The sequence below is a fragment of the Glycine soja genome, chromosome 3 (genome assembly GCF_004193775.1).
Source record: "Glycine soja cultivar W05 chromosome 3, ASM419377v2, whole genome shotgun sequence".
Taxonomy (NCBI): Eukaryota; Viridiplantae; Streptophyta; class Magnoliopsida; order Fabales; family Fabaceae; genus Glycine; species Glycine soja.
In genome coordinates this window covers 39,249,532-39,266,789 of record NC_041004.1, presented here as the reverse complement: position 1 = coordinate 39,266,789, position 17,258 = coordinate 39,249,532, and the positions used below count along the sequence as shown (strand labels likewise).

Sequence of the window (17,258 nt, the reverse complement as noted above, 5' to 3'; positions counted from 1 at the left end):
AAGTTTTCTTATTTAATATGTTGAATGTGCTGTCAAATTTTAATATTATTTTATAAAGGATGTATAAGAGCTAGAACTCTTACGGAGGCTTACACTGATATTTACGAATGTATTATCAATAAAAAAATTATAAATTTGGAATTCAAAACCCCCAGTACGTACTAGCTAATAGCTATCACCAAATTAAAATCCATTTGTAAATGCCACAAAAATTTAAATTAGGGGTCATTTAATTTACGCGTAGAGTAGTACTGCGTTGGCACTAATATTTTCCCCTCTCGTCAATCTATAAAATTAAGTTTGACCAACACACCTCTATATAGTACTCCATATTTGGAAAATTAGACGGCTATATCTTGGAAGGAATATAATAATAAATTACAGAACCTATTTCGATGGGCATGCATAAATGCTCCATGAACACGCACATGTTCTTGTTTCCCATCCACCATGTTCAGGGAACACTTCCAGTACTATCTATTCGGCTCTTGATGATCAAAACAAAAACTAACGTAAATGTAATAAATACGTACAGTTTTGTTATTATATGAAAAATGATTAATACCAAGGAATCTCTCATAATGATAAGGAAAAAGTTTAATTACAAGACAATTTTAAATGTAAAGCATGATAATATGTCGCTACAACTACAACAGACAAACACATACGTCTTAAAATTATTACTCGTATTAAGAAGCACTCACACAAAACAAGCAAAGATCGATATATAAGAAAGCCAAGTCTAACAACATGATTGAGAGTCATTATGTTCCTGTTCATGATTAGTACTTAATTAGACATGCATCTCATTGTTTTGTTTGATGAAATATTATAACAAACCATAATGACACAAATTAACTATAATTCAACCACTTAGCAATGTCCATCCGTGTCTGCTGCAGCTTAATTATCCTTACTTTAGTAACTAAGCCAACTGGGCACCGCAATTACAAAGGATGGGGCAGGTCATGAATTGTGCGACTAGTCTAGCTCCTGTTCTTGGATTTTGCCATGGCTCTTGGTGCTGAAATAATAAAATTAAAACAAGTTTTTTTTTTAGAATATATCTCTAAATAAGGAGAAGTTATTAGATTTGACATATATGCAAGTTTTCTAATTTATATAAAAAAATAATTAATAATATTCGATTTGAGACTTTTTCTAGGAGCATCAGAATTCACATATACATATGACACTTTCATGAGTGAATTACTGAACATATATATATATATATATATATATATATATATATATATATATATATATATATATATATATATATAATATAATATAAGGTTTATAATTAATGTAAATAGTAATTTAAAGACTTGATATACTTACCAAGACCAAGACCAATGGCCTCCTTTCCTTTCATGATGCGTAAACGCTTGCATGATTCAACAAACATCCTGGTTGACATGAAGAAAATTCATGTTATACTATAAGCCTGTGCTATATATATATATGACTTGCCGTTAGGATGGTCCTTATTATATTAATCGGAATTAACGTTTAATAACCCCTGGTTTTATAGAAGGTTCAAACATAGTTAATATTCATACGGTTTATTATTGTGCAAGCTTTTATTTCAAGTATTGTTGGTGCATGAAAGATGAGGATAATAATATAAATTGGCATACCATGATGTAAGGAGGAATTTCTTCTAATGCATATGGACGACCAATGGTAAAAGATTATATGAAACATCTTTTTAATTCCTAGAAATCATATAAATTTCTACGTGAAGTTTGGTAAACATATGTTAAAGTTTATCCCCATAATATTGCAAAGTTCAATTATCGCGGCCAAATTGATTTTGAGTAGAGGTGAAAGACTTACTCCCATGGGACATCACCGACAAGCATCCAGTCACCATCCTTGTCCTCATAGGTTGGGACATAATCAGAGCTGTTCAAAAGATCATTCAGCTTGCTCTCATTCATGAAATCCTTCATTCCTTGGGATTCACAATTGCCTTGCATTGCATAAATACATCAACAACAAAGCATTAATTAATAATCAATACGACCCGATTCATTAATTCAAATTAATAAGCTTTCTAATTTACATGCATGCAAATAAGTTCAATTGAAAATAAATAAATACTTAAAGACACAGGCTTAATTATAATTAAAAAAAAAGGATTGTGTTTAATTAATTACCTATGGTGAAGGAGCTGAACATTTTGCCTAAAGAATCAGAGAGCTCTCGGTAACTCTTGTACATCTTCAAGTCCACTTTGCGGAGGTAAGGTGCTCCATCCATGCTAACTTTGACAAAGCTTGCATTAGGGCTGCTGCTGTTCTTCTCGTTCTCTTCTCCGACGCTCTTTTGTACAGCTAACATGTTCTTCCGGAAGGACCGCACAGGTGGCCAACCTACCACCTGTGCCCTACACATCACCAATTTCATTTCAACTCCTTACTTTATATATTATCATCAATATGTGGTAATTATGTTGAAGGAGATATAAGATTAATACAGCACTTGAAAAAGAGTGAATAAAAAAGAAAGATATCATACATTTGAATTTCATATTTCTAACAAAAATAACAAACTAATATTTATCAATAAAAAATATAATAAAATTAAAAATAAATTAATTGATTGTATATAGAAGAGCACTTTAGGTTTCTTTGAAGAATTAATTGATTAATTATCCAAGAAAATTAGAAAATTATAATTGGTGATGGCTGAGAGCTAGCCATATAAAAGTTTATGTTTCTATTTTATACTAATCCAAGTCCTACTCTCCTTTTATATATTTTAGCTTAATTTAAATATGATCGACTTAATTATTTGCTAGTGCAGTACTTTTACCTTTAAAAACCCATACTGTGTTTTACATCACTACCTATATGAATCAGCGGAAGAAGAAATTATGCCGTGACGGATTAGGACAAGAAAGGTGTAGCTTTTCTTTGTTGTACTATACATATCATCAAAACTTTCAGACATAATTGTAAATTATTGCCCTTTTCTGCATAACTGGCTAGGCAAGTAGAACACCGTTTTAGCATGAAACCGTACGTGATTCCATAATTATGTTGTACGAGAGTTCAGGACGTCTTAGTTATTTTTCCTTTGCATATTATACAAAGAAATTAAATAAAAATATTTCTTTTAGACAAAACTCACAAAAGTATACTTTTTTTTAATCTCTTTCTATCCCCACTCTTCTCTCTCTCTCTCTCTCAAGCCTATGTTTCGGTCTCTTTCATTTTTATTCCATCCTCCACGATCTAATCTTCTTTATCACCGTTTCTACCTCTTCCACAATCAAGAGTCATATATATATATATATATAAAATGCATGCTTATTAGCCCTAGACCATACCATGAATTAGTATACAATATATACCATAAACCATGTTAATTCTTTTCTTTTGTATATCAAATATATTATCTACCAAAAACAATTTTATTCGAGTTATTCGAGTTAGATAGGATAATTATAAATAATAAAACTTTTTTTTCAAATATTTTATGCGATTGTATATTCAGAACTTTAATCCAAAACCTCTACTTAAATCATGCTAATTTACATGCTCGTTAATTCTCTCTCACTTTTTATGTATATATATCATGAAAGTTACAACTAGCAATAGAAAATTAAGAACAAATAAAATTAAATCACATCTTTCTTATATTATTATAAATATAAAACTAAAGCATGGATGGAAATGTTTGAGAATTTGTAACAAGTTAATTAATTATTATAATGGAATAATTAACTTACTTGGCTGGAGGCTTAGCAGGATCTGCAGGCAGAAGAGTCTTCTCCTTAGGCAAAGTCTTGTGCTTATCAGTTGGATCTGCAGCAGCAGCAGCTTCCTTAGAAGAAAGATTAAGCATCAAATCCACAGTGGTAGCAGACTCATCCTCCTCAGTTTCAGTTTCAGTCTCAGAGAAACCTCTCTTCCTGATGAGCACTTCTTCAGTGCCAGTGCCTCCTACGTTTCCAGGCAGTCCAAGCCTTAGCTCAGTTTCCTCAAACCCCATGTTCTCCTTCTTGTTGAGGCCAACCTCCATGAGTTTTCACTCTCTTATATTATGCTCTATTATGATCACCTTATCACTAGTACTACTCCTCTTTCTCTGTCTAAGAATTCAGTTAATTGATTTGTGTGTGGCAATAATAGTGAAAGATAGAGGGGTGTGTGGGGGTACTAATGTACTATGGTATAGGGGCAGGGGCGGGACAAGGGGACGTTTGATACAAGGACGCATGGTGCGTCCTGTCTTTTTAGAGGGAAATGGGTTTGTGACACGTGGAGGAATGTGTGAGCTGGAATTTTCTGTGCATGCTGCCCTCGGTGACGACAAGGTGATGTTATCTTTCTATGATTGTTCAGTGGAAGAAGCGTAAGTGGACACCCCATGTTGCTTGCTTACACCACTTTTTTTTTCTCTTTATTTCTTTTTTATTACTCTCCTTCTCATAGGGTTTCGTCATTTCACGCACAAGGGTAAGTAATTAAGTCACTGTTTTCATGGCTTTTATCATTCTAAATTATTCTTCATCTTTCATTCCTGTTTCCCTTCTCGATCAACTAATGTGTGTATTATTATCGCATTTATAATACACTTCAATTCATTGCATGCACACGCAAGATGCAAGCTATGGATTATTCCATAGACTAGCTAGTAAACTGTAGATGTTTTTTTTTGTTCCAAAGGAAAATTAAAAAGATTTGTACTTTATGCAACTTTTATGTACTGATAAATTTATATGTAAATTAAAATGTGTTCATTGAATGGTGATGCCCTTCGTAAAGCAAAGAGCATCGTTAGAGGTGACAGCACTATTCATCCTTGGATTTAACAACACTTATAATTGGTCTTAGATCGCGATGATCCACCTAGGATCGATAAAAAAAAAAAAAAAAACTAAACTCTAGGAGTACTCGCTTCCCGAGTGGACTCTTACGTGGATGCATGCTTGAAAAAAAGTCTTCTACTATATTTTACCATATGAATCAGCAATAGACACATCATACATAGCTTCAAATTAAACTCATTAATTTTCTACATCAATTGCTTTTATGCAGTTAATTCATATAGTGTAATTAGCATGAAAAAAAATATGCTTAATTCATTGTTAGCCGAAATTAAGTTGTTCACTCTTTGGCTAGAACTGTCAATCAGAGTAGCCATATATATAATTATTAACGCATATCGTACGTGTTAAATCAGCATACATTATTACTGAAAGTGACGATACTTGATCTTCGATGACAAGAAGATTCTTTGTTTCTAACGTTTTGCTCAACATGACTATATAAACTGCATCCTTTCATTGTCTGTCAATCTATATCTATGGCTCGGTAATTGTCAAACTTATTGCGTTGGTTCTCTGTGAAGTAGGCATGTTGCCTATTAAGATAACCATGAAGTTCAGATTGTTGTTCAGTGGTACAGAAACAAATGTGACATAAAATTAATTAATGAAAAAAAATGAAAGGCATGTGTTTGTGGTTGGTGTATATATACATCTTGCAAATGATTTTATAATAACCTTCTTGTAATTACTGTTCTATATACATATGCTTTTACATTAATTTATATGCTAAAAATAATTTACACAAACCTTGATAATCTTTGTTAGTTATCTTCTTGATTGTAATAGGTAATGCTCAATTAATACGTTATTCAATTAACTCGTTGACAAGTGTATTAATTCATTTTTTAAGTAGTAAGAGATTCAAAAGTCCGAGTGTTGAATTCATGGGGACTTTGGTTGTATTTAAGTGATGTAAACTCAATTACTAAACAATTAGAAGAACTAGAAGAGATGAAAAATTGTAAGTGTGAAGATTGGAGTAAAAAGAAAAAGAAAGAAATAACAAGAAAAATAAACAATAATTTAAATGTAGAACGATGAATTCATAATATAATAATGTTGGGACCTAGCATGCCAAAACTACTTATAATGCAATGTTAATGATTTTTTCTATCTAATAAAATTAATGTTTCTACCCACATCTACTAAGATATTATATTTTTGGTTTCTCGCACGAAAAGTCTAATTTATTTATTCTTTTCTCCCAAATTTCTTGGCAAAGATAAAAATAATAAACCGCATTAAGATTAGAGATGCAAAAAATGGACAAAACAAATATCAATCTATTTCTAGCAATGAATTTATTTAAATACACTTCCTTAGTTTTTTAGAAAATCATTTTTCAATACATTATCTTTTAAACATTATATGGATAATCATACCATAATAAATAAAAAAACACAGAAAAGAATAATAAAAACAAGATTGCATTATATAGATAATGAAAAAAAGTTACATTACAAGAGTTTGACTTGTCAGGCTCATAATAAGGGAGGTTTAGTCTCTCATAGTCATGAGAGGCTTTATACTTCAAGGGTTAATGTGGATGGGAGAAGGAACTAGATGTCCAGAAGAAAGAAAGGGGGAATGACTGAGAAAGAGGATTTCCCTTATTAGAAGAAAGAAAGGAGGGAATGGTTGAGCGCACACTCATGACTTAGCGAGAATGATGGTTTAATCACACTTTAAGTGCGATCTTAGGCTTTATCATGGGTCTTCTTCGCGCTAAGCATGAGCTGGCTACTGAGCGAGCACGTGCGTTGGACTTGTCTCGTCCGCTAAGCGAACTGTCCACTTTTTTCAATTTTTCTTCAAGACTTTTTTGCTCGATTTATGCATCAATTTCCCTCTAAAGCATTTGAAATCTTCTTTCTCTAACTTCTACTGATAAAAAATTATAAAGATGTTAATTTCTTCATTATTTCATGATAAAAAATTATAAAGATGTTAATTTCTTCATTATTTCATTAAAAACAATAGTAAAGTGAATAAATTATAATTATTATTAACTAAAAATGATTACCAAATTAGCATAAATTTCGCAATTATAAGATGTGCTCTTATTTATGTGCGAAAGGTGGTTCACAATGGAAGTTGTGGTGAAAAAAAGGCATATAAAAATAAATCAAGACGTGCAATTATTTGATAGGAACACTTAACTGTTTGTTGTTACTGTATACATACATAAAGATTTGTGGTTTGATCCGTGAGGTGTGTTACTAGAGAATGGCACGCACACATGGTGGCCACGTCCTCGTTGCCCCAATTGTCCTCCCCTTTTCAACATCTGGGATTGTCAAGCTGGACAGTGGGAAAAGAAACTGAAAAAGATTGTGTCCAAGATTATGTTAGAGAGGTTGTGATCGTGGTTGATATTCGAGTCAGGTTAAGTTTGAGACACCCAAATCTTGTAGCAGTATTTGGCAATGGGTTTTTAATTTGTGGGATGACTGTGATCCTCATTCACGCAACTTGAGGGACATCATCTCAAAGGAAATCCATTTTGCTATCTCAAGTCTACCAACTTATCAAGTAGAAGCAATTTATTTAAGGTCATAATTATTATAATTTTAAAAGTTATAGTATCTCCTTAGGGAAACTTTTCTTTATATTAGGTACAACCTAATATGTTACTATTAATTTTAAATGTTGAGGAATTATTACTATATATGATTTAGAATTTATAACCCTTTATTCAAATCTGTCTCTACATGCACCACCTATTTAGCTATGGCCTAGTCGTACTAAACATGCATGTTTTAGGGCACATCACAAGTGAACAATTAATATTTGATTAGACACAAGAGTTTGAACTTTTTTTGTTAGGTCTTTTTCTTGCTCTCTCTTTTTTCCCGTTATATTGCAATTTTATGTATATTAATTGCTTTAAAAAATCGAATGTTTGTGTAGTTTGGAAACCTCATTATTAAATCTCTAAACACTTAGAAAGATGTTTTACTTTACTCCCCAAAATTATCTCTTAGGGGTACAAATTTAAAATTAAGACATCTACATGTTTCGGTTTGAGCGGAAGAAACTCAAATCCCTATATGTAGTCTGCAATTCAATATTGAGATTCATACCATTGAAAGAGATTTGTATTTTAACACTTGGCCATACTTTTTGAATTTTGATAGACGAATCTCTCACCCACTTGGTGAGAGAATATTTAAAAATAAATAAATATTAAGAAAAATTAAAGTCTCATGTCGAAGAAAGATAATATCAAAATATAGTATATAAGTAAAAGATAACTCTCATCATATGAGTAATCTTTCACTCACCATTTCAGTCACACATAAGGTCAAAAGTACTAGAGATGAGAGGATGTATTAAAAAAAATTCAAATCTCACATCGACTAAAAATAATATAAAGAAAATATATAAATAGGAAACAATTCTCATCCTGGATTAATTTTTAGGTTAAGTCAAACATAAACTCACATAATAAGAATAAAAACATTTAAAACTAAAATATTATAATCTTACTTATAAACTATATAAACTTTATCTTAATTATTTCAAAAGGTTAATAATTCACATAAAAATTTAACTATATCAAAGGTAGAATATTGCTTTAACAGTTTTTTTTTCATTATAATTGATAATTGTATTTACTCATTATAAATATTTAATCATATATGTATTTTTTAAAAGCTCACCATCATTACCAAAACAACTTACTTGACAACCCCCTAAAACGGCACATCCACAATACTAGATATGTAGGAAAATGGCAGCTCATGGGTCAAACATGTGAAATTTCATCAAAAGGGGAATGTCAATTAAGTAGTAATATATTAATATGAATACCAAAAATGGTGTACGAGCTGATTTCAGTTGAATTTCTCCCCTTTTCCCACTCCCCCCTTATTGGGCACAGAGTGGAAGAAAGTGGGGCCAATATAATGTCACAGAGTCATGTGGTAAGATTCATTAGGAAGAATTGTGAGGTCCCACGGAAGTGGCCATGTGGGTTTGTTGGCCTTATGTAGTCCCAGGTGTCAAACCCTATCCCATGTGCGCCGCGGGAGTGCACCCCACTCACTCTCTCCCCTTCAACTCGCACACCACCCTCTCCTTTTTTACCCTTTAATTTCAACCCCTTCTATTTATTTTTTCTTATCTAAATTTTATGTTACCATTCAGAATTAAGAGACACAACAACATATGTACAAGGGTAACGCTTCATGTATACGGGGAAAAAAAGTTATACTATTCTGAAACATTTCCCTCTCAGGATCATCACTTCTTATTCCAAATATTAGAGGCCTTTCACCCAAATAAAATGAATATACTACTAGTAATGTATACTCAAAAGCTCATAACAATATACTTTCCATATCTTAAAAGCATTTAAGATCAATTTATTTTATTAACATTCGTGTTCCTACCCCGTGCCATTGAGGCATTGAAAATTCTCACATTATTGAATAATAGACCCATGATTTGGTCACTATCAAGCCTACTTGGAGAAAATGTTACTATACAAATCATACTTTACACATGCAAAATTCATATTTCAAGAATAATGTATTGAGGCAATATTGAAATGAATTCATAAAATCATACACTATCAATTATTAGTTTTTGATATAGCGTTTAATTTGGAGTGGAGGGGATGAGTTACATCGTACATTCAGTGTGTTCATTATAGACCAATGATTTATTTTTCCTTTAGTTCTGTTCAAATAATTTTGCAATGATTATATATGAGAGATATGCTAGTTTATTATTCACTGGGGCGGTGGTTAACACATTTATATAACATGCATGATACCCATTTTTTTAAAAAAATTGTTTTTTTATAAAAAAAACAGAGATTAGACCCGATAGGGTCACATTTCAGGGAGTCAAGGGTTACCTAGGAACAGAAAATAAATCAAAAATAGATTGCATTATAAATTATTGGCCTTTGGTGGTGCACAGAGAGATCCTAACTCCTTAGCCATCATCATTTGGTGATATACTTATACTTAACTTCCTTTTCAAATGCGTAAAAAGTTGGTCCTTTTCTTGGATCTTGCGTGATCTCAGATACAATGTTGTGCTTTCTTGAGCTCCATGCTTACCAAAAGTGTATACACCGGCTCAAGAGTTCACACTCTCTTTCATTACGTCGAAACACCCTTGGTACTAAGAATCTGAGATTTTTGTTTTGTCAATGTTTCACATTCAGTTTGTGTCAGTTCTGCACATGACACTGGTGTAGGGTTAGACTTTAATGTGTTGCGTGAATTTAGTTGAGTTACATTGTTCACTAGCTGGGTAGACCCAATATTTCACAGGCATAAATCACATATTTGGCGGTACACAAATTACAGAGATATGCAGCATGTTGTCACCTTGTTCTCTTGCATGAACAAAAAGGCTTTTATGTCATAACCTTAATTAAGGTTTCTTTGACTACTAGTTTCCGTATCCTTCAACTAAAAAGAGACATAATTATAAACTAAAAAGAAACATTATTAACTGATTATATGTGGATATCTAGTATTATAAACATTTTATAAATATCTATATTATTTTTTCATATTTTTTATCATATTATATCATTTAGTATATTTATGCATTTTATATATTTTTCTCTAATGTTTTGTTTGGTTTAGAAAGAAAAAATAAAAAGTAGAAAGTGAGATGATCTTTTAAGTTGTTTGGTTATGTAACAAGTGAAAGAAAAGAAAATTAAGAAACATGTATATAAAATGAATCGCATATCCCAAATAAAAAAATGTATAATAAATAAAGGTATTTTTATCTTTTCCCTCATTATATTTTGTCTTATTCACTTTCTCTCAAAATTGAAAAGATTATGTATGTTCATTCCAACATTTTTTTTCTTTCCACCCTAGTATTCTTGGATTTCAAAGGAGAGAAATTTTTTAATAAATATGTATGCCTCCCATTTCTTTTCCTTCCCTTCATTTTCTTGCATTCCAAACCGAGTGCAATGGTCAATTTAATTTTAGGGAAAATAGAAGGAATGATTATGGATAAAAGGAAAACACTTCAATGTCTATTCTTTGCACAATTTGGAAACTGCCAAAAGGAGGAATGAAGAGAGAGAAAAATAGGTCTCACAAAGTTTGCCTTTCCTCCACATTTGAGCATAAAAAGAGAGAATGGATATTTTATAATGTATAAAGACAAAAATGTCAGTATTTATATCTTATATATTTTTTAGGACATTTATATCATTTTGCATTTTTTTTTCTTTTTCTTACTAAACAACCTCAGTAATCATCCTCATTTTCTAATTCTTTTGTTTTGATTTTCTTTCTTTCTTTTCTTTTCCTTTCTTTCTTAAACTAAATATATTTGGTTTATGAAGTAAAAGGAAAGAATCATAGTACAAAGTAAGATAATTTTGTTGGTTGTTTGATAAGAAAAAAATGAAAAGAAAGAAAGTTATTTTTTTTGGAAAGTGAAAGAAAAAATTGTATATGAAATGACATAAAAATAAAAAAAAATATATAAAAGGTAAGGATAAATTGGTAATTTTATTGAAGAGAAGCAACTTCTTCTAGCTTCCTCCCATTTTGGACAAATATTGAAAAATCCATGGGCCTCACGTATTGTTACAACATTTGTTTTCCCTTCCAATAATAATAATAAAAAAAACTGAACGAGAATAAAAACGGGTATTTTCCCATCTCTTCTCATTCTTTCATCCCATTTTTACTCTTTCAAATAGACCATAAGTGTCAACTAACATAATGGTATCCACGCATCATTTTCCTAAAACAAAGAGATGTGAGAAAAAAGATATTTCATTTATTTCATATATTATTTATCATTTGATTTTTTTTTTTTGCTAGTTTGTCTCCAAATATATTTATCATTGTAAAAAATTAGAATGAATTAATTATCTTTTTTAGACAAAACCATTATTTATTGATATTCCATCCAGATACTTATATTAGATTACACTCACGTTCTAAATTTTCAATAAAGATATTTTAGTAAAAAAATCTATTTTGTTATAATAATTCATGTAATTAATATTTAAAAAAAACTTGTATTACTTTAAAAGACAAATAAAACAAGAGGAGATAACAAGATTGTGTTATATACTCTAATTTTAACTATACAAGGTTTTAATTGGGACAAATCAAATAATACAAATTTCTTAGCAAATTGACTTTCTTGTAATTCAAGCCTTTTGCAAAGTTCAAGAAATACTCCTTTATTTTTAATGGAATGACAACAGAGAGACATTTCAATTATCTCAACCATAAGTTAGAAATAGATAATGGGCAGCTTATTATGACTGAAATTTAAAAAAAATACAAACATATAATGTTAGTCATATGAAGATTGTTATATCTTTAAAAACGTTGAGGTTATGATGGAACAAGGAGTCCCGTAACACCTTGATCCATGTTTGATCAAATTTGTAAGTTAAGATACACCAAAAGCAACTAAAAGTTGCTTGTGCAATTCCTTGAGTTGTGTAGATGTAACATCGAATTTTTTATTTATTTATAGATAACTTGATGCTGATGGAGTGAGTAAATTAAATAAGGAAAGCTCAGATGGACAGGTGAAGCAGGAGGCATCCTCTAGCTATAGGTTTGAATAATATACGTACCATATATATATGGCCTTTGACCAAGGCATTTCTCCCCAGACTACGAAACTGGGGGGACCCTGTTTCGTGCAAGCAAATCAACTGATGAGTGCTAACATTTTTAATTTCCCTGTCACTGAAAGTGATCTTGTTTTCTATTTTTAAGTTTTGGGAGCATGTATGGTCAACTTCAATATCCTACTTCTACATGTATCCACATTTTGGTTTTCCGTTTGACCCAAATATCTGATTTCAAACCCTACACATACATGTAAGCTAGGACATTACGTTAAGCCATGTTAAAAGTTAATGCGAGATAACTTGGTAGTTACGCATTAGGATTTGATGTAATATTAATTTTCAGAATCTAAACCTTTAAGTCCCTTACTTAAATGGAAATAAATCATGATCGAGTTTTGCTTTTATATAAGGGAATATCTATCTATCGTGTTTGAACCACGCAAAAAAAAATCTAGCTACCTATAATGTTACTCAACTCTTACTTTTGTTTTTTTGGAAAGAGAATGCTAACGATAAATTGTTACCTAGTCTCACATTATGAGTTCATGGTGATTGATTATTTTTTGTCACATATATTGATGTTTTTTGAATTATGAAAAAAATTTTAATAATATTTAATTAGATTTCATGTAGAGATTAGTTACCTTCGTGGTAGTCTTGAATTGTCTAATGGTTTTCCTTCTATAAAGGTACTCCAATATCAAATATAAACAAAACAAAATCATATATTTTAGTATCAAATATAAATAAATCTTAACTAAGTTTACTATATTCAATAACTTAATCTTTAAAATATCATTTATTTAATTAATATTTTATTTCTAATAACTCAATTTTATTGTTGATATTAAGTTCCAGTGAATGTTAGTTTGAAAATTAAATAATGTTAACTAATTTTTTAATTAGTGTGAAATTAGTTTTTTTTTCTTATAATAAATAGTGAAGGTGGTATGCTCTTTTTAAATATTCTATTATTGACTAAAATGTATTGAGAATCATAAATTTATATGGATCTAACTTATCATTTAATGATTTTTTTAAAAATTATTGTTTTTAAGATTTGAACTCATAAAATGTGTGTTACAAAGAGTTTATTAGATAATATTGTCTCCGATCCTTTATATAAGAAATACATAATTCATCATTATAAAAAAATAGTGGCATAACTTTAAATTTTATTTTAAAAATACCCAAAAAATTACACAATTTAAGTAACGTTTATAATTAATGATATTACCCAAAAAACAATTTGTTTAAAAAATAATAACTTTTAATTAATGATACTGTTAATATAAGTAACTAAATAAACCAAGTGCATTAGTGATTTATTATCTTATGTATGAATAAAAAAGCATGGATTCAATTATTATTTTAAGATATTTTTTATTTTGTACTTCGTTTAATTATTTTTTTAAGCTTAATGTGAACGGTAATTTAGCCAAAACTAAAAAAACAACTATATAGTATTACTTGTACTCCCTACTATTTTTGAAAAAAAGAAGCTAAAAAGATCATTGTTTAATTTTAGAACGGATACTTGATATTACAAGAATTTTGCAATTACGAAAGAATGAGAACTTACCACAAGAACCTGCCCACATTCTAAATATCGTTCTTACATGATTTCTCAAATCATAATTAAAGAGTTGCGAGGATTATTCCTGAGGTTTTCTTGAAGAAATTCTTATTCAATAGTAATATTAACATATAGTATTGTTTTATACTCCTTCTGTTCTCATTTATTTGAAAAAAACTGATTTCATATTTATAAAAAAAATAATTAATTTCATTAAACTGTGTGAATTCCTATTAAAAAACAAATATTTTTTTTTAAAAAAATTATATTAAGGACAAATCTCCTGATATAATATGAATCAAATTTGAGTTAAATCTATATATAATAGTAGTATTGTAACTCCTAATCAAGTATGAATAAATCCTAATATATTTTCACCAGCACCAAAAAAAAAAATCCTAATATATTTTGAGAAAAAAATCCAATTTAATTTCTAAAACAAAATATATAAAATCTTAATTAAATTTACAAATTAAATATTACTTGTATGAAAATTTTAAGACAAACCTAACGAAGAACCCTTTATTCAACGCATTACAGTACTGCATTAAAAGTTATCCGTATAATAGATGAAACATTCGCTAATTAAATATGATTAGTGAAATGTTCTAAATTAGAGTATTGAAGCAACACGTTAACTTTAACAGTTCAGCTCCAATGCAAAGTTAGAGCTGTATTACATCCTTGCTTAATTGTCTGTGCTAACTGTTAATGATAGTATCTTAAAAGAAGGTGCATTGATAGGATTTCATGGCCGAAACAATCAATCACATTGAATGCTTTGGCATCCTGGGGAACAAGGAAGCAACCAAGCTGTGGGAGTGGGGACTCTCTCTCTCTTTAGCCAACAACATTTTATTTTATTTTGGGCCTTCAATTCATTCCCTTCCTCCTTTAACATCAAAAAGGCTCCAATCCTATCACCCACGTGTGGCTTAAGGCCCACTTTATATCACCATCAAAATTAAATGCATCGCACGTGTGTGCCTCCATATAACGCCACATCGCCACTACTATGCTTCCAAATTAACATTACATTACATTACTTTAATCACCCTCTTTTCCGATTTCCAACCCTTTATTATGCGTAAAGTTCCTAACCATATAGTATGTCATTCGGCTATTACGTGCCTCGATATTTTTCTCTTCGACCCCACCAGTTAAGAAAAAAGAGGGTAGTAAACAAAACAAAACAAAATTTTCTAAATTTGGTTTAGATAGAGTTAAATCCCTCACGATAGAACGTACTTTTAATTAAATCAAAAGGAAACTTGTGACGAAACGCTTCTTCCCAATGAAGTCATTTAATTTCTAGTGTTAGCTTTTACTAACATATAGTGGATAACAGACATTGCTAGTGAAAGATGACAAACAATGAAACCAACACATATAATATATTCTACTTAGCTTGATGGGAGAAGTAGATATAGATGCCTCTGAAGAGAAGTGAGTTGGGTCAAGAAAAGGATACCCCTTTGGATTATTATAAAAAATGGTGTCGCATGTAACGTGAAACTTTTGTGTATCCCCGTTGGCCAATGCTTCTCCTTTTTGCTAACATACCTAACATCTATCATATACTCCTATGTGAGTTGGTTTTGGAGACGTTCGATTGTGCTTTTGTTGCGTGGTCCAAACAATAACTGGCTTGTGTACGTGTAGTGTTTTTGGTGAAGCTGCACAAATTAATGTGAAGAAAGGGGAATTGATGAAGAACCCGAATATAATCCTCACTGTTGGTGGGTGCTATCATTGAACTAGCGAATCCCCCATTGGCTATCTATGAAGATTTTTCATGCATTTGCATTGCTTGGAATGTAGTACAGTCTTTTATTTAAATGTTGCGCAGGTGTACTATATATATACTAGTACACGTTTATAAGTTCATAAAGAAGTAACATATTAATCATATGTATTATGAACGTCAGTCTGTAAAAAAAGAAAAAATAAAACTTTTGTGAAGTTTATAAATAGTTTATATATATATAGTTATGAAGGTGAATGGCCGATTAAATGATCAATAATGAAATGAGAAAAATTTAACGTCCTTTTACTATTATATTTTGTGAAGTTTATAAATAGTTTATTTACTTAGTGTGTATTTAGGATCTCATCCTAGCTAGATGTACGTGTCTTGAGCAAAAATCACATCAAAATAGGTTAAAATACGCAAAATCTATAAAATATATATTTACTGTGTTTGATACATGGATCATGTTTGACGCAAAGAAATTCTAAGCATGCACTTAATCAGCATACATTGACAATATACTGCATCATACTGTTTAATTACTGGTAATAAACTTAGTTGTCCAAAATTTTACTTGTTTTTATTTCGAACTATTGTTTTAGCTTGAATAATGCGTTTGATATCTATTGGGTTTGTATATCAAAATATTTAATTTTTCACGAGTCCTTTAGGAACAGCTTTTAAGATACTAGTAGTTTCATCATCATCAAAGTATTCTGGAAACATCTTTGATAATTAATTTGAGCATAACAAGTTCGTTAGTGTAGTCAACCACTAAACTTACACCCCTCCCTCTCTCTCTAGAATTGCACAAATTAAAACCAAAATTGGATATTTGCTTATACGTTTAGATCAATTAATAATTACACATACTAGATTTTGATCAGCACTAGTTACCAGCATATATATCAAATTAAGATGCATTCTTAAGAATTGTCCTATTCCACAGGAATTTTAATGAATAATGTTATAATTATAATATTGAAAATAGAATTAGTTAGAGATAGGAAAGATGAGGAAGGAGAAATAGAGAATAGCACATGCAAATCCCACATGTCACATACCCACTGGGCAACATCCACATGGTCATGCCCATCCAATCAAGGACACCCACTTGGGCCCCACACCCCTCTGTCACATGGATTTGTTTCTATACAGATCCAACGCTCCCAGATCCACTCCCAAAAGCCCAGTCGATCTGAACCGTGGGATTGTGGTCCCCGCTTGTCACTATCAATGGCTGTGTTTGTTTCCTTAATGCCCCCTCCCACTGGAACAACCTGCTTTCTCGTGTCCTTCATGTGACAGACAGTCACATCCGTCATTGAACTTCGACCGTGTAGAATAGGCCCCACTCCCACGCCCCCGAAACGATGCCTTGTCACGGTGTGATTGGCGAGTGAGGAAGCGCGTGTGACAGACAGGCCAGTGGTCGGTTAGTTTATCCTTCCCCTCAGTGTGCGGAAGCAATTCATGCACCACCAGAATAAGTGAGCTA

At 31.0% G+C, this 17,258-nt stretch overlaps 1 protein-coding gene across 1 annotated transcript; it reads right to left on the bottom strand.

The window, feature by feature from the left end:
- Positions 1 to 665: 665 nt before the first annotated feature.
- LOC114406895 (auxin-induced protein AUX28-like) lies at positions 666 to 4,187 on the bottom strand. The gene is made up of 5 exons (XM_028369744.1): positions 3,740 to 4,187; positions 2,163 to 2,392; positions 1,840 to 1,975; positions 1,342 to 1,409; positions 666 to 1,024 (listed from the first exon to the last, which is right to left on the bottom strand). The coding sequence occupies exons 1-5, from the start codon at positions 4,030 to 4,032 to the stop codon at positions 987 to 989; spliced, it is 765 nt and encodes a 254-aa protein (XP_028225545.1). The 5' UTR covers positions 4,033 to 4,187; the 3' UTR covers positions 666 to 986.
- Positions 4,188 to 17,258: the final 13,071 nt, after the last annotated feature.

What these genes read in the sequence shown, in the direction of transcription:
- LOC114406895 (XM_028369744.1), bottom strand. Translation starts at nt 4,032, where the DNA reads ATGGAGGTTGGCCTCAACAAGAAGGAGAACATGGGGTTTGAGGAAACT. An exon ending in GTCGGTGATGTCCCATGGGA is followed by an intron (nt 1,410 to 1,839) that starts GTAAGTCTTTCA and finishes CATGTCAACCAG; the next exon opens with GATGTTTGTTGAATCATGCA. An exon ending in GGCCATTGGTCTTGGTCTTG is followed by an intron (nt 1,025 to 1,341) that starts GTAAGTATATCA and finishes TTATTATTTCAG; the next exon opens with CACCAAGAGCCATGGCAAAA.